The 19,780-nt window shown below is 63.6% G+C and overlaps 1 protein-coding gene across 1 annotated transcript in view; it reads left to right on the top strand.

Annotated features, from left to right (window-relative positions):
• PRDM16 (PR/SET domain 16) overlaps positions 1 to 19,780 on the top strand; it is a 153,772-nt gene that overhangs the window by 108,467 nt on the left and 25,525 nt on the right. The window contains exon 4 of the mRNA XM_056128344.1: positions 18,025 to 18,159. Coding sequence (XP_055984319.1) covers positions 18,025 to 18,159 — 135 coding nt within the window. The remainder of the gene's footprint in view (positions 1 to 18,024; positions 18,160 to 19,780) is intronic.

The raw sequence follows: 19,780 nt of genomic DNA on the forward strand, positions 1-19,780 counted from the left end.
TACAGGGCAGGTCGACACCAGCCACTCAGCACACAGATGCACTGACCCACAGACCCACAGACCCCAGACCCACAAGACCCCGACCCACAAACCCCAGACCCACAGACCCACAGAACCACAGATTCTAGATTCACAGACCCTAGACCCACAGACCCCAGACCCACAGACCCACAGTCCCACAGACCACAGACCTACAGACCACAGACCACATACCCACAGACCCACAGTCTCACAGACCACAGACTCACAGACCCACAGACCCCCAAACCACAGACCCAAGGACCCACAGAACCACAGACCCACAGACCCACAGACCCCAGACCCACAGACCCACAGTCCCACAGACCACAGACTCACAGACCCACAGACCCATAAACCACAGACCCATAGACCCACAGAACCACAGACTCCAGGCCCGCAGACCCCAGACCCACAGACCCATAGTCCCACAGACCACAGACTCACAGACCCACAGACCCATAAACCACAGACCCACAGACCCACAGTCCCATAGTCCCACAGACCCACAGAACCACAGACTCCAGGCCCACAGACCCCAGACCCACAGACCCACAGTCCTACAGCCCCACAGAACCACAGATCCACAGACCTACAGACCACAGACCCACAAGACCCACAAACCCACAGTCCCACAGTCCCACAGACCCACAGACCCACAGACCTACAAACCCACAGTCCCACAGATCCCAGACCCATAGACCCACAGTCCCACAGACCACAGAACCACAGACCACAGACCACAGAACCACAAATCACAGACCCACACACCCAAACACCCACACACCTACAGACTCACAGACCCACATACCTACAGACCACAGACCTACAGACCACAGACCACAGACACACAGACCCACAGACCACAGACCCACAGACCTACAGACCACAGACCCAAAGACCCACAGACCCATGACCACAGACTCACGGTCCCACAGTCCCACAGACCACAGTCCCACAGACCCACAGACCTACAGACCACAGACCACAGACACAGACCCACAGACCACAGACCGACAGACCCATAGTCCCACAGACCACAGACCCACAAACCCAAAGACCCACAGACCATGACCACAGACTCACAGGCCCACAGACCACAGACTCACAAACCACAGATCCACAGACACAAAGACCCACAGACCCACGACCACAGACCACAGACCCATAGACCCACAGACCCACAGTCCCACAGTCCCACAGACAAAAGATCCACAGGACCACAGACCCACAGACCCACAGGCCCAGAGATCCACAGACCACAGATCCACAGACCCACAGGCCCACAGACCCACAGTCCCACAGGCCCACTGACCTGGCTGCAGTCACGTTTTCACCACCTGGATTGTGGGGTCGGGGTCCCTGTGTGCTGACCGGAGCGCACACTAGGCAGGGCAGCAGCACCCAGGCAAGATGAGCAGGAGCAGATATCTGGGAAGACCCCGGCCAGGGACAACTGAGGGACAGTGTCCAGGACACAGGAGGGTGGAGATGAGCTGTCCCAGCAGACTGAAGCCCTCCGCGAGATCAGAGGTGCCCACGCCCCATTCGCTGTCCCCATGGGCCCAGTGTCCCCGCTTGTGGATCAGCACATGCCTGCCCTGCCCTGCCCTGCCCTCCTGCAGCAGCGGCCACGGCCGACTGGCCCTCAGGTGTTCTCCACCCATGTCCTGGCTGAGCCCTGAAGGGAGGGTGGCCTGCGGGTTACCACAAGAGCTTCCCTGCGACCCTGGGACACGAGGCGTCCCTGCCCTAGACGTTCTTCGGCTCCAGCTCCCCCAGGCAGTGATGCCAGCAGCACCTAATGACACTGAGGGTGACACTCCTCTCGGGGTCACACACTTGGGGTGATGCTGACACCCAGGGTGACACATTCAGGGTGACACTCATACTCAGGGTGTCACATTTTGGTGACAATAACACTCGGAATGACAATTGAGGTGACACTAACACTCGAGGCCTCACTTACACTTAAAGCAACACTGACACTCATGGTGACAGTGACACTTGAGGTGACAATAGGGGCCTCACTGACAGAGGCTCACTGAGATTCGAGGTGACACCAACACACGTGGCAACACTGACACTTGGGTGACACTGACACTCAGTGACACTGGCACTCGTGGTGATACTGACACTTAGTGATGACACTCGAGTGACACTGACACTTGGGGTGATACTGACACTCAGAGGACACTGAAACTTGGGGTGATACTGACACTCAGGTGATACTGACATTTGGGGTGACACTGACTTGGATGGCAATGACACTCAGTGACACTGACACTCACAGTAACACTGACACTCATGTGACACTGACACTTGGGTGGCACTGACACTTGGGGTGATGCTGACACTCAGGTGACACTGACACTCAGGGTAACACTGTCACTCGGGTGACACTGTCATTTGTGATAACATGACATTTGGGTGACACTGACACTTGGAGTGACAGTGACATTTGCAGTGATACTGACAATTGGTGACATCGACACTTGAACGGCACTGACACTCAGTGACACTGACATTTGATGTAACACTGACACTCGGGTGACACTGATACTTGGGGTGCCACTGACACTTGGATGGCACTAAAACATGGGGTGATACTGACACTCAGGTAACACTGTCACTCGAGTGACACTTACTTGCAGTAACACGACACTCAGGTAACACAAACACTCGCAGTGATACTGACACTTGGTGACACCAACAGTTGAGTGACACTGACACTTGGGGTGATACTGACACACATGTGACACTGATACTAGGGGTGACACTAACACTTGAGTGACACTGTTACTTGAGGTAACACTGTCACTTGGGTGACACTCACTCAGGGTGACACGACACTTGGGTGATATGACACTTGGTGACACTGAAGGTCAGGGTAACACTGTAACTCAGTGACACTCACTTGCAGTGACACAACACATGGGTGACACTGACACTCAAAGTGACACTGACACTCGTGATGATACTGACACTTGGTGACACAGACACTCTAGTGACACTGACACTTGGGGTGATATTGACACTCAGGTGACATTTACACTTGGATGGCACTGACACTCGGTGACACTGACACTCGAGGTAACACTGTCACTAGAGTGACACTGTCACATGGGGTGACACGACACTCGGGTGACACTGACACTCGGTGACACTGACACTCAGGGTAGCACTGTCACTCAGGGTGACATGACACTCGGGGTGACACTCGGGGCCTCACTAACATTCAGGGTGACATGACCCTCAGTGCTCCCTGCACAGGATGCTGCTTGCCTCCCCCCACTGCACCCTCACATGCTCCCCGGCCACCCTTGATGGCCATCACTCTGGGGAGACCCAAGGCCCCTCTTGTCCAGTGGGTCACAGCAGGGCTGGCTGGGGCGCAGCTGTGGGTGCCCCTGCCCGGACCTCGTGTTTCCACCCTCCCTGGGTCCAGGTCTTGTTGCCCTTTCTCTGCTCACGCCCCGCCCGCCCCACTGCACGGGCCTCAGCTCCAGCCTGCCCCCCTCCGTCTGTCTGTCTGTCCGTCCATCCTGCTCCCGAGCTGCTGTACTCCTCTCAGGCCGTGCTCCTGCCTCTGCCTGCGGCCTGGAACTTTCTCTCGTGCAGCACAGGCCCTGCCTCTCCCCACCCCTCTCCCGCCTCTTCCCTGGCCTGGTGTTGTCCCCTGCAATGGGGTGGGGGGCACCTGCTCCCACCCTTCCACCCCCAGGTCCTTGCTGGTTTGGCCATTGCAGGGCACCCGGCAGCAGAGGTGACCCATGTCCCTACGTGCCGGAGAGCAGGGGACCCGCACACAAGGGTGGCTCTCACTTCACCAGGGAAAACCAAAGGCTCCCTAGGGTCCCCTTGGCCAGTGACGCTCAGATCTCAGCTGAACCGGGGTAGATGCTGAGACCCCTCAGCCGACCCTCACCTCTGGGACCCCCCGGCCTATCCTCCACGCTGAGACCCCCTGGCCTGGTTCCCCGGTGGGACGCCCCCCCCGGCCTGTCCTCCCCACTGAGACTCCCTGGCTAGTCCTCCCCACTGGGACCTCTCGACTGGTCCTCCCCGCTGGGACCCCCTGGCCGGTCCTCCCCTCTGGGATCCCGCAGTCTGTCCTCCCCGCTGGGACCCCACGGCCTGTCCTCCTGCCTGCTAGGGTCCATCTCTACTGGCTGCAGTTCCCAGAGCCCCATGGGTTGGGAGCCTGCTCTCGGCGGGGGTACCCAGCCAGCTCCCCTGCCCTGGGCCTGGCCCCTGGGTCTGCAGGGACACTCTTGCCAGCCCCTGCTCCTCCGGACGTCTCCCCCATGCCGTGGACCCCAGCCTGCGGCCTCGGGCCCCTGCTCAGCTTCCCTGACAGCCGCCCCCCAGTTGCCCCCACCCCGGCTCCAGGAGCCGACAAGAGCCCCACAGAGGCCGCGTGGCGACGGGCCAGGGCCGCTGGGCGCAGGGCAGGCCCCGGTGCCTGCGAGCCCGCGCATAAAAGGGGGCATTGAGGGGCGGTGCCCGGGCCCCTCCACCCGGCCCACAATGCCGGCTTTGTGTGGGCTGGCAGGCCGCGCGGAGCGGGAACTCGCCCCCTCCTCCCGGGAGAGATTATTTAATTTAAAAATAATTGAACGTGGAAAATGGTGGATGTGGGAACCGTTGACCAGGTCCCTTTGTGCGCTGCCCAGGCTCGCCCCGCCGAGGCGCGCAGAGGGTGGTGGGCCACTGCTCTGGGCTTTCCTGTCGACCTGCCCTGTCCCCAGGGCTGGCGGGGGTCTTGAGCAGACGCCCCACCTCCTGCGATGGTCTGCGTGCTCGGCGGTGTGGGGGCAACTGGGCAACTGACCCACCCGCGGGGCTCAGCAGGCCTGGGCGCCCGTCTCCTCCCCTGAGGGTGGTCCCCAGACGGTCCACGAGCCCCGGGCCAGAAGGCAGCCGGGGAGGCTCAGAGCTCTGCCCGAGTCCGGTCTGTGTGTCCGGGCTTGAGGGAGCAGCCCCCAGGTCGGGGTCACCTCGGCAGTGTGCGGTGAGGCCTGTCCCCTGCCCTGCGGAGCAGAGCTGGGCTGCAGGGCCTGTGGGCAGTGGGAGCAGCGTCCATGACGCTGGAGCAGCCCCCGGCACCCCTCACCTCTGCCCTTTATGGATCCCGGGGCTCGGGGACTTCCCATCAAGGTCAGAACCAAGGTCGGCCACGCAGAGCCGTGGGGAGAGACTCGGACGGACCGGAGCACTGCAGGGGAGCACGAGGGGGAGGACCGTGTGCCGGCTCCGCCCAGGGCGAGGCCGGCAGCCCCAGGCCCCCGCCAGCCTGAGGCACCTCGTTAGTATTCGTGCGAGGGCCTGGGAGTGACAGCAGAGAGAGGAGCCGCGTCCCGGCCAAGGACAGGGACAAAGAGCCGCGTTCATGCCGGCCGGCGGGGGCCGCAGCCGCCCCCCCTCGGCACAGGCCGCTCTTGAACTCAAGCGGCCCCTCTTGAGGACCGGCCTCGCGGGCAGGTGCCAGCGTCCGGCGCCCAGCAGTGCCCAGCCCGCAGGGCGGCGTCAGGGGCTCCCACGGCCCCTACCCAGGGGCCACGTGGCTGTGGGGAAGGCCCGACCTCAGCCCCGGGGCAGGCGCGGCCTGGGCTCCTGCCCTTGAGGCCCACTGCTGCCCATGGGCCCGACCCCGGTGGGCACTGTGGCTGGAAGCCCCCACCCCCGGCTGTGCCAGCCCCCAGCCGTGCCCGCATTCCTGCCGTGGGCCCTGGCTCCCGGCGAGGGTCCCGCCGCAGATAAGATAGGGCCGCGCCGGGGAGGAGGTGCCGACGGGTGGCCCCGCACTCGGGGGTGATGAAAGGGGCTCGGGGAGGTGCTGACGTGGCCACAGCGCTTAATGAGGTCATCACCCGGGGCCGCTGCGATAGCCGCAGGTCAGGCGCCCGGTGGGGCGGGCATAGGTGGGGGCAGCGCAGGGGAAGGGCACAGTTGAGGCCACTGAGGTCAGCAGGAGGGGTCTCTGAAGCTCGGCTGGGCCGTCGGAGACCCTCACCCTGGCCAGTGCAGCCCCATTCTCTGGCCTCGGGGTGGGAAGCATCTCGCACACTGCGTGGCATCCTCGGGCCGGGGGCTCTGGCCAGGGCTGCCCCGGGCGCATGGCTGAGCCGTGTCTGCGCTAGGCCCCTGGATTCTTGCACTGACGCCTCAGACTCACTCGGCACCCCGGTGGGTGGGCTTGGCTGTGTCAGCGTCTGTGCCTTCCACAGGGACCCTCCCCCAAACAGCGGCCAGGGGTATCGGCAGCTGCCCTCCTGGGACAGTCAGAGAGACAGCCTGGGGCCTAGGGCATCAGTACACTGGCCCCACTGACACCGTCTAGGGCAGGGCACCCCAAGGCGGGGGTCTCCACCCACAAGGAGTCCTCCCAGGAGCTCAGACTCCGGCCCCAGCTGGGAGTCGCCCGCGGGTGCCAGCCACCAGGGCGTGGAGGCCCGAGACCCCATAGGGGGGTGCTGGGCACCCCAGCCTCTGCCTCTGCACCCTGTGCCCCTTGATCTTGGCCCAGGAAGACCCCTGAGACAGCTGGCCACGTCTTGGACCCCAGAACCAGCCTGGGCACAGAGGCAGCGGCCCTGGTAGGACATACGCCCCTTTACCTGCTGTCTCGCTCCAGGTCCCGTTCCTGGGCCGCACTCTGTCTCTCTCCCTCTGTCTCTCTGCCTGTCTCTCTGTTTCATCTCTCTATCTCTGTCTCTGTCTTTCTTTGTCTCTGTGTCTCTGTCTATGTCTCTCCGTGTCTCTGTCTATCTGTTTCGTCTCTCTGTCTCTGTCTCTGGTGAGCCAGGGGGCAGGGTGGTGCCGGCTGGGCCCCGCGTCCCCGAGGACCCCTCAGAGAGAAGGCTGAAGCCCACCTTCACCTCCAGACGGGACCCTCAGGGGCAGCGAGCCTTGGGATGGGGCGCGCTGGAGCGGGGGTCCGGCGCCCTCTGCCGGCCGCCCTGCCCCCTGGCCCCCGCCGGGCCCCCGCGGACGGCCGCTCCAGCCAGCCTCTCGCAGGCCTGGGCGTTTTAATTGTTTTTCCCCCTAAACGCCTTCCCCTCCGCCCGCTCCCCGCGCAGCGTTTCCGCCTCTCCCCGCGTCTCGCTCCTTTCTTCTCCCTCCGCGGCCAGCCTCCGTGATTAAGCCCCAGGTTCCTGCTGCTTTTAATAGGTCTGCGGGCTTGACCATCTGATGGGCTGCGGTGGCTGGAATGCCCGGGTCCCCTAACGCGCGGGATTAATCACGCCTGTCAGCCATTCAGGCCAGCACCCCCGCCCAGCCCCACATCACACCGACGGCAGCGCCAGCCCGGATTGGCGGCGGCTGGGAAACAGGCGGGGGCCGGCCCGCCCTGCGCCCACCTCCGCCCCGCGCTGCCCGCCTGGCCGCGAACAATGGGAGTTTGCACTGGGCACTCCGGAAAGTTCCGTGTGGCGAGGTCTGGGCGGAGGCGGGGCTCTGCAGCTGTCCCCCACACTGACCACCCCTCCAGGGCCATGCCGCCAAGGGGGTCCAGCCCATATTCCCAGGGTCAAGAGGGGGGTCAGTCTCCAGTCCTAGAACCCCCCGCCCCGGGCCTCCTTCTCCTAGCCTCTGCCTGCACCCCTGCCCCGCCCCACAGCCTCGTCCTCTGAGTTGCCCTTAAAAGTGGCTGCATGCAAGACACCCATTCTGTGAGACCCTCAGCTTGGCCCCCCTCGCTCCCAGACCAGCCTCACTCTGCAGAGTGGCCAGGGACCTCAGCCACCTCCTGTCAGCTAACACAGCGTTCCCAGGCTGGTCAGCACGGGGGGACACTGCACGGACGTTCGGCAAACACTGTGTTTCCGGGTGGGTCAGTGCAGGGGGCCCATGCATGGACGCGGCTGTTCCAGCAGGTGAATCCCGCCCTGCCTGGCCTCTCCCCCATCACAGTCCAGACTCATCCAGCTGGGGTCTGGGGGTGCCTGACTCCAGGGTCTGGCCAATCCCAGCCTGCCTTGCTCGCCCAAGGCTGGGCTCTGACCACAGCGCTCACGCAGGCAGGACTGCTGCCAGCTCAGGGCCAGTTTGGAGTGGGGGGTCTTTCTAGAAGCTGAGAGAGGACCCAAAATATCCATCCTTGCTGCAGGACCAGTGGGTGCAGGGACCCCAAACAGGGGGCACGCAGGAGCCCGGCCAAACCCCAGCACCACTGGGTGTGGCCCTAAGCCCCCCAGATCACACCCAGCGAGAGGTGGCGGGGTGGGGGGCAGTCTCCAGCCACATGACAATCCAGGGTCAGGGAGAAATGAAGAACCTTGGTCTGTACCCTTGGCAGCGGAACCCAGAGCAGAGCTGGAGGCAGAGGGGAGCCCCCCAGCTGAGCAACAGGTGCTGGGAGCTGCGTGCTGGGGTGTGGCAGCATGGGAGGGGCTGCGGGCTGGGCTGCCATGTGCCGTGGGGCGCAGTGAGCTGGTGTATGTGGGTACGGTGGCTGGTGCATGTGGGGTTCAGCGAGCTTGTGTACTTGGGGTGCAGCAGCTGGTGTGTGTGGGTACAGTGCTGATGTGGGTACAGTACAATGCACGGTGAATAGCGGTTGGTGTGTGTGGTGCAATGCCTGGTGTGTGTCGTGTAGTGACTGGTGTGTGTGGTGTAGTGGCAGGTGTAGGTGGTGCAGTGGCTGGGCTGATGTGTGTGGTGCAGTGCTTAGTATGTGTGGTTCAGTGGCTGGTGTAGGTGGGTATAGTGGCTGTTGTATGTGGTGCAGTGGTTGGTATGTGTGGTGCAGTGGCAGGTGTAGATAGTGCAGTGGCTGGGCTGGTGTGTGTGGTGCAGTGCCTGGTGTATGTGGGTACAGTGCCTGGTGTGTGTGGTGTAGTAGCAGGTGTAGGTGGTGCAGTGGCTGGGCTGGTATATGTGGTGCAGTGCTTAGTGTGTGCAGTGCAGTGCCTGGTGTGTGTGGTGCAATGCCTGGTGTAGGGAGTGCAGTGCCTGGTGTGTGGTGAAGTGCCTGGTGTATGTGGCCATGCAGAACATCTTTTTATTTCCCTGGCACAGGGCGCAGATACCACAGGTGAACTTGCAGATCTGAGCGGCCTCAGCAGGGAGCACAAGTGACGGAGAGTAGGGGAGCACATGGGATGCCCCTGAGCTCCAGGGACTGCTCGGATACCCTGTGGCAGTCGGCAGGGCATGAAAGGCAGCCTGAGCAGAAGCAGGGGCCGGCCAGGCATGGGACGGGGAACATCCTTCCCTGGCCGGGAGTGACCTTCACTGCTCCCAGACACTGCCCTCCCGCAAATGCCCAGCCCAAGGGTGCAGGACAGCACAGAGAGCCCAGACCGCAATAGTGAGTTCCTGCTGACCCGGAGGCTTGTGGCTGCCCTTCCCGGGGCAGTGGGAGGTGCGGGCAATAGCCTAGAACCCAGACCCCAGGGAGCAAAGCCAACGTCTGCTTTTGGGGTAATTATTTCGATGCTCACCCCCAAGGGTGCTTCCCCGCAAACCTCTGCCTCAGCCACGCCATGCCCTCTCTGCGCCAGGCCATGCCCCTGTGCCAGGACATTCCCCCTAGCCCTGGCCAGACTCAGCCACTTTCCTCCATGCCACGCCCCTTCCCGGCCTCCCTGTTTGGCCCCGTGTCCCTGAGAAAGAAGGGGATGGTGCAGGGAACAGTCCCTCCACCCAGGCCCTGTAGGTCTGCCCTCGGGCAAATGTCCTGAGCCCGGCCGTGCTGCAGAGGACACCAGAGGACAGCAGCGCCGGTCTTCCTCAGAGAGGATGCGCGGCCGAACCCCACGGCTTCTCCCTACTCAGGACCCATGTAGCATGGGCCTCCCCGGGACAGCCCAGAGGCATGGTCAGCAGAGGGGCCTCCCAAGGAAACCATACTGAGGGACGTCCCGGGCTTCCCCCCGGGGCCTCAGCATGGCCGTCCTCACTGGAGGACCCTCTGTCCCACGGCCCTTCAGGGTCAGAGCTGACCCCCAAGCCATGGCCCACGGCTCCTGGGAGCACTACCCTGCTCAGACTGGGCTCCTGCTGGGCTTGGGGGCCCTGAGGGCGAGGCCGGGCCCCCACCACGTCCTCACAGCCCTGACACTCCCCGCCAGCGCCCCACCAGCATCCCTGCGGTCACCGGCCACCAGCCACACTCCAAGGCCCCCAGCAGGGGGGAGGCAACAGTGCAGGGTCCATGGTGGCCAGTCAAGCCCCTCATCCCACCAATATGGAGGAGCGCCCTCTCAGCCTGCTTTACCCCTGGGGGGCCCAGCCGTCCCTGAAACACGGGGTCTCCGCAGACCGCAGGCTGGCCCCTCCCCTCATCCTCCGAACACCTTTCGGGTGAGATAGAGATTTGGGCACAGACTCATTTCCAGGTGCAGAATCGGGCTGGGACGCAGGTGCTGGGGCCTCCCGGCAGAGGGACCCCCGTGTCCATCTCCTGGGGGTGAAACCTGCTCGTGTGTTCCGCCCGAGGGCCCCTGAGAGGCCCCAGGAAGGGAAGGGACAGGCCAGGCTCCCCGCTGCACCCACCCCGGTGCCTCACGTGCCTGCTGCTCCCTCCAAGCAGGCTAGGAGCCGCTGTCACGACACCAGCCTCCTGCACTGGACGCTGCCCGCCCATGCCCCTGGGACCCATCTGAAAGCTTGGAAAGGACCTGGGCACATCTGCTGCAGCCTCAGGGACCCCAGTCTGGAGGGACACTGTCCCCCGCAGTCTGAGTCGCAGGACAGGCGTCTTCAGTCCTAGCTTGGGGCTGGGCCCTGTCACTCCCTCCGGGCTGCAGGGACCAGGGTGGTTTCTATGCGCTGGTCCTGGCCGTGTCCAGCTCAAGCCTGATGGTGTGGACAGCAGAGGTCCCTTTTGGCTCTGGCCATGGGCCTCACTCCCAGGGGGGCTATGAGAACCTGGTGCCATCACGGGGTGAGGGTGGGGCTGACCATCCAGGGGCCTTTGGGTGACCCGTTGCCACACCCCCGCGCAGGGTCACTGGGCCTGGTGGGGCCTGGACCGCTGTCCTGGAGAGTTCCCAGAGGCCTCCCCAAGTGGGGGTGCCCTCTGTGGGGGCGATGGCCAGCGGGGCCCTCCTTCTCCATGGGACAGCCCTCGTGCCACTGCTGTCCCATGGCCATATCACGCTCGGGCATGAGAATGGCCTTGCTTGCCAGCCTCGCCCCACTCCTGTGAAACTTTGTCTTTTACCTTGGGGGGCCCAGCCGGCTGTGCACCCCTATAACTCAGTGCTTGGGCCTTAGATTCAGGGGAAGGGGGCACAGAGGGGGCTCGAAGACCACTCAGACCCAGATTCACCTTCGACCCTTGCAGAGCCTGAGCGGGCATCTCTGTAGGGACCCGTCACCCCATCCCTCACCCCACAGCCTAGGAGCCGGGGCAGGGCAGACCCAGGGAGCCCGGGGTACTGTCCCAGACCCGGGCAGGAGGCTGGACACAGGTCCGGTGTCCTGGCTGGGCCCAGCTCACCACGGAGCTTGTCTCGGGTCACCTGCTGGGTCCTCCCTTGCTGGAGGGAGACCTGGGGGTTCAGGGGAAATGGGTGTGTCCTCGCCATGACTGGCAGCTCCCGGGCAGGACCCGACGTAGGAGAGAAGGGGCCCAGCTGGGCCCAGAGAGCAGTAGGGCCACCCGGGGGCACGGGAGCCCCTCTCAGCCCAGTCCCACACCGCACCCTGCCCTGCCTGAGAGAACTTTCCACAAGGCCGACATTGGGAGAGTCCATGGCAAAGAGTTTCCCCCAGTGGCAGGAGGGGGACCCCAGAATAGGGTGCTGTCCACACCGTCCATGGTAGCCCCACCCACCCCAGGGGCCGGCCCCTCCATGCTCTCTGGCAGCTGTGGACCCTCCACCCGAGGTTCCAGGGCCCTGTCTGTGTGAACACAGCACCCTGCGGCCCCCAGGAAGCCCCCACCAGGCTGCCCCCAGGAATGACAGGACACTCAGGTCCACCCTCTCCCTGGAGGTTTTGCCTGAGCACAGCCCCCAGTGCCCTGGGCCCTGCCACACTGGCCTGCTGGGGGCGTGTAAGGGCGCAGACCTGAATGCCCGTCACACAGTGCTCCAGCCCCTTACTCTGCCACAGCAGCCTGGTGGCGTCGGACTCCTCTGGACGCCCTCCGGGCCCACCTGTGCATAGGACCTGCCCACTGCCTGGATGACCCCGTGTGCTGCACCCCTCCCCATCCCCCACTGCCCAGGCCTCCCCAAACTCTGAGTCCAAGCGCACAGGGAGCATCCGGGAAGCCCTGTCCCGGTGCGGCCTGAGCTGACATTTCCAGTTGCCGGTCCGTGTCCCTACCCTGCCGGTGGGAGTCACACGGGGCCAAGCGCTGAGCTGAGGGCACTGGCCATGGGAGTTGAGTGTGCGGCCCCGGGGCCCACGGTCACCACCTGCAGGGGCAGGCCTGCTGGGAGAGGGGAGGCTCTCCCGCATGGGGGCCGGGGGCTGGCAGGGAGAAAAGGGGCAGTCCCCGATGTCGGCTGGGCGCTGTCATGGCCCCAGCAGGACAGAAGGGGACCGAGGTCAACCACAGAAACTGCTCAGGACACTGCGGGCCGCGTGGTGGTGTGTGGGGATGTGGAGCCTGAGGGAGCAGGAGGTGGGTGCGTTACCCACGCGGGACAGGCACACGCCACCTGTGCAAGCACATGTGAGCACAGATGCACCAGACCAACACACAGGCACATGCCCATGAATCACATGTGTAAATGTGCACTTGTGGGGACTAACATAGACATACATGCTCACAGTTACTAGTACATGTGTGTACATATGCACATTGATGTGCACCATATTTATGTGATATGTCCATCACATGTGTGGGCATTATCACACAAGTGTGAACATATGTACTCCCTGTATACACATGGGTGTCTGGGAATCTGTTGTGTTGGCATGTGTGTTCACACACATGAATTTGTGTATCTACATGTACACATGTCTATGCAGAACCATCATATTTGTGTGCATGATCACATACATGACTATGAGTGCACTCCAGCATACACACATGTGCCTGTGTAGACCTGTCACATGGGCATATATGCTCATGCACTCACACATGAATGCATGTGTGTGCTCTTGCTCACCTGTGTGGACCCATCCTGTGGGCACTCATATACATGCATATGTGAGTTCACATGTGCAAGCACATATCTGCCTGTGGCCCCATCATGTGGGCATGCACACTTACTCATGCATGAGCATACATGTGCACTTGTATGCATGTACGTGCATGCCTTGTTGGCCCATCATGTAGGTGGCTGTGTATCCAGTGTGCATATGTGAATGTGTATACATGTGTTCACTCATTTGCACACACATGCCCCTGTGTAAACCCATTGTGGGCGCATACAATACACACAAAAACATGTGTGGACACATGTGAATGTACACGTGTGTCTGTGTTAACCTGTTATGTAGGCATATGTGCCTAGGTGAGCACATGCTGCTTCCACACTCACACATAGATACTTGAGTGTACATATGTGCACTCATGTACAGACACCTGTGTGAACCCATCCTATGGGCACACATGAATACACGTGTGCACTCTGTGTGGACCCGTCGTGTGGGCATGCATTTACATGTGCACACAAGGATACACATGTGTGTTCTATGGCTCCGTCGTGTGGGCACATGCTGCTTATGCACTCACACTTGAGTGCCTGGCCGTACGCATGATGGTGGTACACCTGTGTGGGCATATCACATGGGCTCACATTCTCATGCATACATGAATACACGTGTTCACCTGTGTGCACACACATGTGCCTTATGGACCCGTCGGAGGGGGCGGGAGGCAGGGAGGAAGATCCCACCCTGCCCCGCCCAGAGGCCAGCCCCAGCACCGTGACATCCCCGTGCGGTCCCCGACCCGTAGGACAGCAGCGGCGTGTGGCTGGACGGGCCTGGAGGGTCCCGGCTCTGGGAGGAAGCGGGTGAAGGGGCTGGGAAGGGCCGGGCGGCAGGCGTGTGGCAGAAAGATACAAAGTGTCCTTTTATTGGGGGCGCAGCGAGAAAGGGGCCCGAGTAAGCTGAGCGTATTTGGATAAACTTGACGGCCTTCCCCTGAAACGGCCTTTTGTTCCGACGAGAAAGGAGAAGGCGGCGGCACCTCCCGGCCCTGGAGCCGCTCCAGAGAAAACGGAGGTGGGCGCGGGTGCCGGGGCGTCTCGCAAGCGGCCCACGCTCCAGGTCAAATGTTTATTATTATTTATTTTATTTTTTATTAGAACGTGCGGTTAACGCCCTGCTGCCTGATAGCGGTCCAGCCGGGCCGGGAGTCTGTCTGGCCCCGCGGCCACCACACAAAGGCCGCTCTGTGGCCACGCGGCCGGGGACGCCTCCCCACAACGGAGGTGGTGGGTGATTGGAGGGGTCTCCCGGCAGAGAGGAAGCTGCAGCCCATCTGCGCCCCTGCAGCAGGGGGCGGGGGGTGGGCGCTCGGGGGTGGCCCCTCTCCGCCAGGCCCCAAGTGTGGGACGCAGACAGCCAGGTAGCTTTGGGGTCCCTGAAGCGGCCGCACCCCCTCCCAGCTCCCGGCTCCGCTCCACGGATGCCCCAAGAAAACCAGTGTTTCTCCATGGTACCCACAAAAGTCAACCAGGCCGGTCAGGGCGGGCCCTGCTTGAGGCAGCAGCACCCCCTTCCCTGCAGACAACCCGCTGCTCTGGGACCCCATGCCAGGAATTTGGCCACTGTGGAGATGTGTCCAGCGGTGGCCCAGGGGACGGCAGGTCCTCAGTGACCTCCCACACGTAGCAGAGGGGATGGCGGGGGTGCAGGTCTCTGCAGGACCGGGGCTCAACGCCTGGCACCTGGTCCTGCCGCAGGATGGCCCTCACCACGAAGGGACGCAAGGCTCCAGGCCCTGGCCAGAACCCTCAGCCTGAGGAAGCCGGGGGCTCTGCTGAGGAGCCCCTCAGAGCTAGCCTGCAGCCCACCCCTCCGTCAGTGGGGGTGCGCAGAACCCACTTGGCCTGGACTCAGGCACGACAGGTGCCGTGGGCTGGGGCTGTGCCTCTTGGGATCCTGACCCCTGGCTGCCACGGGAGCCCCCTGTGTCCCCCTACGAGGAGCCAGGCACAGTGCTCGGGATATAGACGCTGCCCAGCCTTGCTCAGAGAAGCATCTCGCTGGACGCTGCGCTGGGAGCTTAGGGGCCCTTGCAGCCATCAACACCATGGTGACTTCTCAGAGACGCCACCCGGGAGGCTGAGGGCTGGGAGCACCTCCAGATGGTCCCAGCAGCCCCGGGGCCAGCACCTCCATCCACAGGAAAGCAGGGGTCCCCGCTATGCCAGGCCAGCGAGGGGCCTCTGAGGACCACTAATCTCCTGCTGAGATCCAGGAAGCCAAACTGGATTGGGGTCACCCCCAGCTGCACCCAGCTCAAACTGGGGGACCCTCGGCATGTGTCACCCCCACAGATAGCCCCCGTCCTGCGGTCACCCACTCAGGACAGTGACGGAGCACAGGGATGTGGCATGCGACCCTCCGCTCCAGACCCCCTTTCTCATCACCCCACACTAGCAATGCCCAGAGAAAGTCCCTGCTCAGGACCGAGAGACAGGACAGCGGAAAACGCCCCAGCTCTGTGCCTACACCACACGGCGCTCCCCTGAGCACCGCCGGCTGCCCCTGCGCAGAAGGTGAAGGTCCCTGCCAAGAAGCCCCCCTGCACACTGCCAGTGGGGGACACTGTGATCCCGCCCCCTGGGGGCTGGGGTCTGCTCGGACATGCCATCTAACATGGTCCTGCTCACCCATCGCCTGGGTGAGGCCCCGCCCAGTCCCTCCGAGGGCGCCCGTCACGGGACACAGAGGTGGGCGCCCGAGGCCTATGCAGCACGTGGGCACCTCTCAGCCGCCCTCTGCCCGGTGGGCGCCCAGCCACCCATCACGGTGGGAAGTCGCATGAGGAGGAGGGTGGGCTCAGTCTGGCCCCCTACTACATCTCATCGTCCTATCTGAGGCGTGGGAAAAGCGTTTGCAGCCAAAAGAGGGTTCGTGGGGCGCAGTCTGGAGTCCCCCCCCCCCGGGGCAGAGGCAGTGTTGGGCTCCCAGGGCAGCCGCTCAGTTTGGCGGCGGCCTCCTGGCCGTACCTGGGCAGGGAGGGGCACGGGGTTTGGCAGAGCTTCCAAAGACGGCAGCGGGCACAGAGCCCCTGCCAAGGGCCATGTTTGTGCGCCCTGGGGCAGCGGAAGGGCCCGCTCGGGGCTTGGCACTGCCCAGCTCTGCGGGAGCTGACCCCCCCCCCCCACCGCGGCGGATGGGCAGGGCAGGCTCGGGGACACGGAGCCCGAGTAGAGGAGACGCCCAGGGCGAGACCCTCCCAACGGCCCACGCCAGGGACACTGCTGGGACCCACACAGGCACTCACCCGAGCTAGATGGGCAAGGGCAGCCAGGAGAAGGCGTGGACAGCAGACGCGGGGACACCCCCTCTCACCCCAAAGCCCCTTCACTCCTCTGACCCCCACCGTGCCCTGGGCACCCAGGGGAGAGGCAGGCCAGACTGGTCTCCTCTGGGAGTGAGGAGCAGGTCTGTGGGAGCCCCTGAGAAGGTCGCCCGCGGGGGGCCAGGCAGGACTCCTGGGGTCTGCCAGCTTCACCTTGTCTCCACCCTCTCCAGAGAAAGCCGGAGGGATCTGCTACCCACCGCCTGTCTGTTCACTGAGCCATCCCCCCGTCCACCCACCAGCCCTGACACGCACCTATTCACCACCCACCAATCTGCCCGTCCACTTACCATCCTCTGTCCCACTACCCACCCACCCACTAACCCACTCACCACCCACCCATCACCTACCCACTCAGCATCCACCCACCCACCCACTCATCCTTGCAGTCCCCCAGCCCGCCTGTGAAGCTGCCCTTGTGCCCCGCTGATGTTTTGCTGAGGTGCTGGGGCAGGCCGGTCAGTAGGGGGCTGGTGACACAAGGGGGCCGTCAGAGCTGCCCCTGGCCAACTGAGGACCGCTCGTGCCTCATGTCCAATGTAGCTGAGGCAGTGGCTGCTCATAGCCTCTCCCGGGCCTCCAGGAGTGCAGGATCAGCATGAGAGAAGCTCGGGGTCGCTTGCTGCATGGTGCCTCCGAGGGCAGGGCCGAGCTGCCGGGACTCACCGGGAGCCTGGCTGGGTCTGAGAGGGGCCTGTGGGCAGCTCCTGGAGAGCTCAGGGTGTGGACAGTGCAGGGAGCTGGAGCTTTGACTTCGACTGCAGCAGGGTTCTGGGGCTCCACCTGCAGGGAGAGTGGAGCAGGGGGCAGCATCCTCAGGCTCTGCGGGAGGCCAGAGAGGTCTCCATGGTGACAACCAGTGGTCCGTGGGCAGACTCTGCCAGCACTAAGACTCACCAGTAACCGCCAACTGCAAGGCCTTCTTGAAGGCTGGGGGAGCCAACCACAGAGCACCCAACAGCTTGGCTGGGGAGGGCCTGGGTCTGGGGATGGGGCGGGGCCTGAGGGACAGAGGCGGGGCCTGAGAGGGGAGGGGCCTTGTGACAGGGGCGGGGCCTGAGCGGTGGGGAGGGGCCTGTGGGTAGAGACGGGGCCTTGGGAGGGGTGGGGCCTTGAGATAGGGTGGGCTGGTATCTGTGGGACAGGGGAAGGGCCTTAGGTGCAGGGTCGGGGCCTGTGGGGAGGGGCGGGGTCTGAGGGGCGGGGCCTTGAGATGGGCGGGCCTTAAGGGTCAGGCCTTGGGACAGGATACACAAGCCAGGTGAGCACTGTCCAGACCTCAGGAGGCAGAACCAGACGGTAGCGCCCCAGCAGGGACAGATGCCCCGCACTGCTGTGCTGACTGACCCGTATCGCTCCTGCTTCCGCTGGGGAGCAGAGGCCCAGGGCCACCTTCCCTTGGGCAGGCAAGTGTCTGGGGAAGGATGTGGCAGGCCAGCCAGTGTCCAGAGGCGGAGTAGCCTCCACTCTGAGCCCAAAGAGCCTTTTCCAGCTGGGGGGGGGCAAACACAGAGGCCCGGCCTGGAGGCTTCTGACCGATCCTCTCTCCCCGGCAGCTCTCCGAAGACCTGGGCAGTGACAAGTTTGGTGCGGACATCGGAGCGGCCGGGGCAGGCAGCTGGCTCAAGTACATCCGGGTGGCGTGCTCCTGCAGCGACCAGAACCTCAGCTTGTGCCAGGTCAACGAGCAGGTAGGGGTCGGGCCGCGGCTGGGGCGGTGTGGCATCTCCACCAGGCTTCCTAGCCCGCCTGGGCAGCCAGCCGGGCCTCCACGCAGCTCCTGCCCCTGGCCAACCAGACGGCCAGGAAGCTGCTGGGCGTGGCGTGAGCCGGAGGCCCCGCCCCAGAGAAGCCAGAGCACAGTGTGCCCCGATGCCAACGGCGAGTCCCAGGGGCAGAGGGGACAGCTGGCACCTCCCTGCACCCCGGCTTACCCTCCTGGGGGTCCTGAGGCACCGCTGTGCTTGGAAGTGGGACTCATCCCCTCCACTCAGCTCTCACAGTTGCCTGCGGTACGTGGGCATGAGCTGCCATTTGCACCTTGATGCCACTCGGGACCCTCTCCCGGCTCAGGGGCAGGCGTGGGGCTCGGACAGACAGCATGGGACAAAGCAGACCCCCGCGGTCATGTTGCGTGAGGGACACGTGGGCAGGGAAAATGCACGGGAGCGGGGAGGTGGGGGCTGCCAAGCTCAGAGGATCCGGCCGTGACCAACATGGCCACAGATGAACTTGTCTCAGAACATCTGGAGCAGGTGGGACAGGCCGCTGAAACAGCCGGTGGCCCCCACCGCAGAGCAACCCCCGGGTCCTGTGACCCCGACCTCAGAGGGTCCCCGGGAGCAACACTCACACCAGCAACAAGGTGGAGACCGGCCAGTGGCAGCAGCCCAGCCCCACACCCCAAAATCTCAGTTTGGGAATGCAGAGACAAAGGAGAACAAGCGCTAGTAGGCTCAGGCTCCTCAGGGCTCCAGGAGTCTGGGGGCACCAGTAGCATCCCTGGCATCCCGCAAACCTACACTGGAGTGCAGGGGGCTGCTGTAGCAGGTGCCAAACTGCTTTAAGCATTTCCCCAAACCCAAGGAAACTCCAAAGCAGGAGTCACAGGGCTGAGCTCACCATCTCCACTGGACTCCCCCAAACACACATACCTGCTCGCCACCCCCACTTCCATGCCGCAGGGCTGCAGATCCCTGAGCACCAGCTTTCCAAGGGGACACTCACTCATGTGCTCCTGGACAAAGGGACAGGGCAGAGGGGGCCAGCAGCGATACAGGTTCTGGGGGCCTCCAGAGGTACCCCCAAACCTGCTGTCGCATGCCCTGGATATGGCTGGGAGCCCCCCACCTGCCGTGACCCTGTGGGTGGGCACAGGCTGGGGCACGGCCGAGTACCCCGGCTCACGGCGCAAGTTCTCTGGGCCACAGACACGGCTACACACAGGCTCCTCTGCTGACCAAGTCATGTCCGGCCAGGCGCCTGTTCAGCCAGTGTCCACGAGGGCTGGTTGGGTGGAGGGGGGCTGCCACCTCCCTCTCAGACAGGCGTATGCTGAAACGGGGCCACCTACCCCACACATCGAGGTCTGCAGCTGTCTGCACCTGCTGGCGGCTGCCCCCTGGGGTGCGGATGAGGGGGCAACAGAGGCCCCGTCCGTCCTCCCCCAGGCTGCAGCCGCCCCCACACAGCTGGGAGGAGCCTGCAGCTGTGTGGGCTTGACCGTGGAGAACCCCGTCTTCCTTGCTTGCTTTGGGGTGACTGGGTCCCATCCTGCTGGCCCCCTCCCAGCCCGCACAAACACATGCAGAG

The sequence above is a fragment of the Sorex fumeus genome, unplaced genomic scaffold (assembly GCF_029834395.1).
Source record: "Sorex fumeus unplaced genomic scaffold, SorFum_2.1 ptg000064l, whole genome shotgun sequence".
NCBI lineage: Eukaryota > Metazoa > Chordata > Mammalia > Eulipotyphla > Soricidae > Sorex > Sorex fumeus.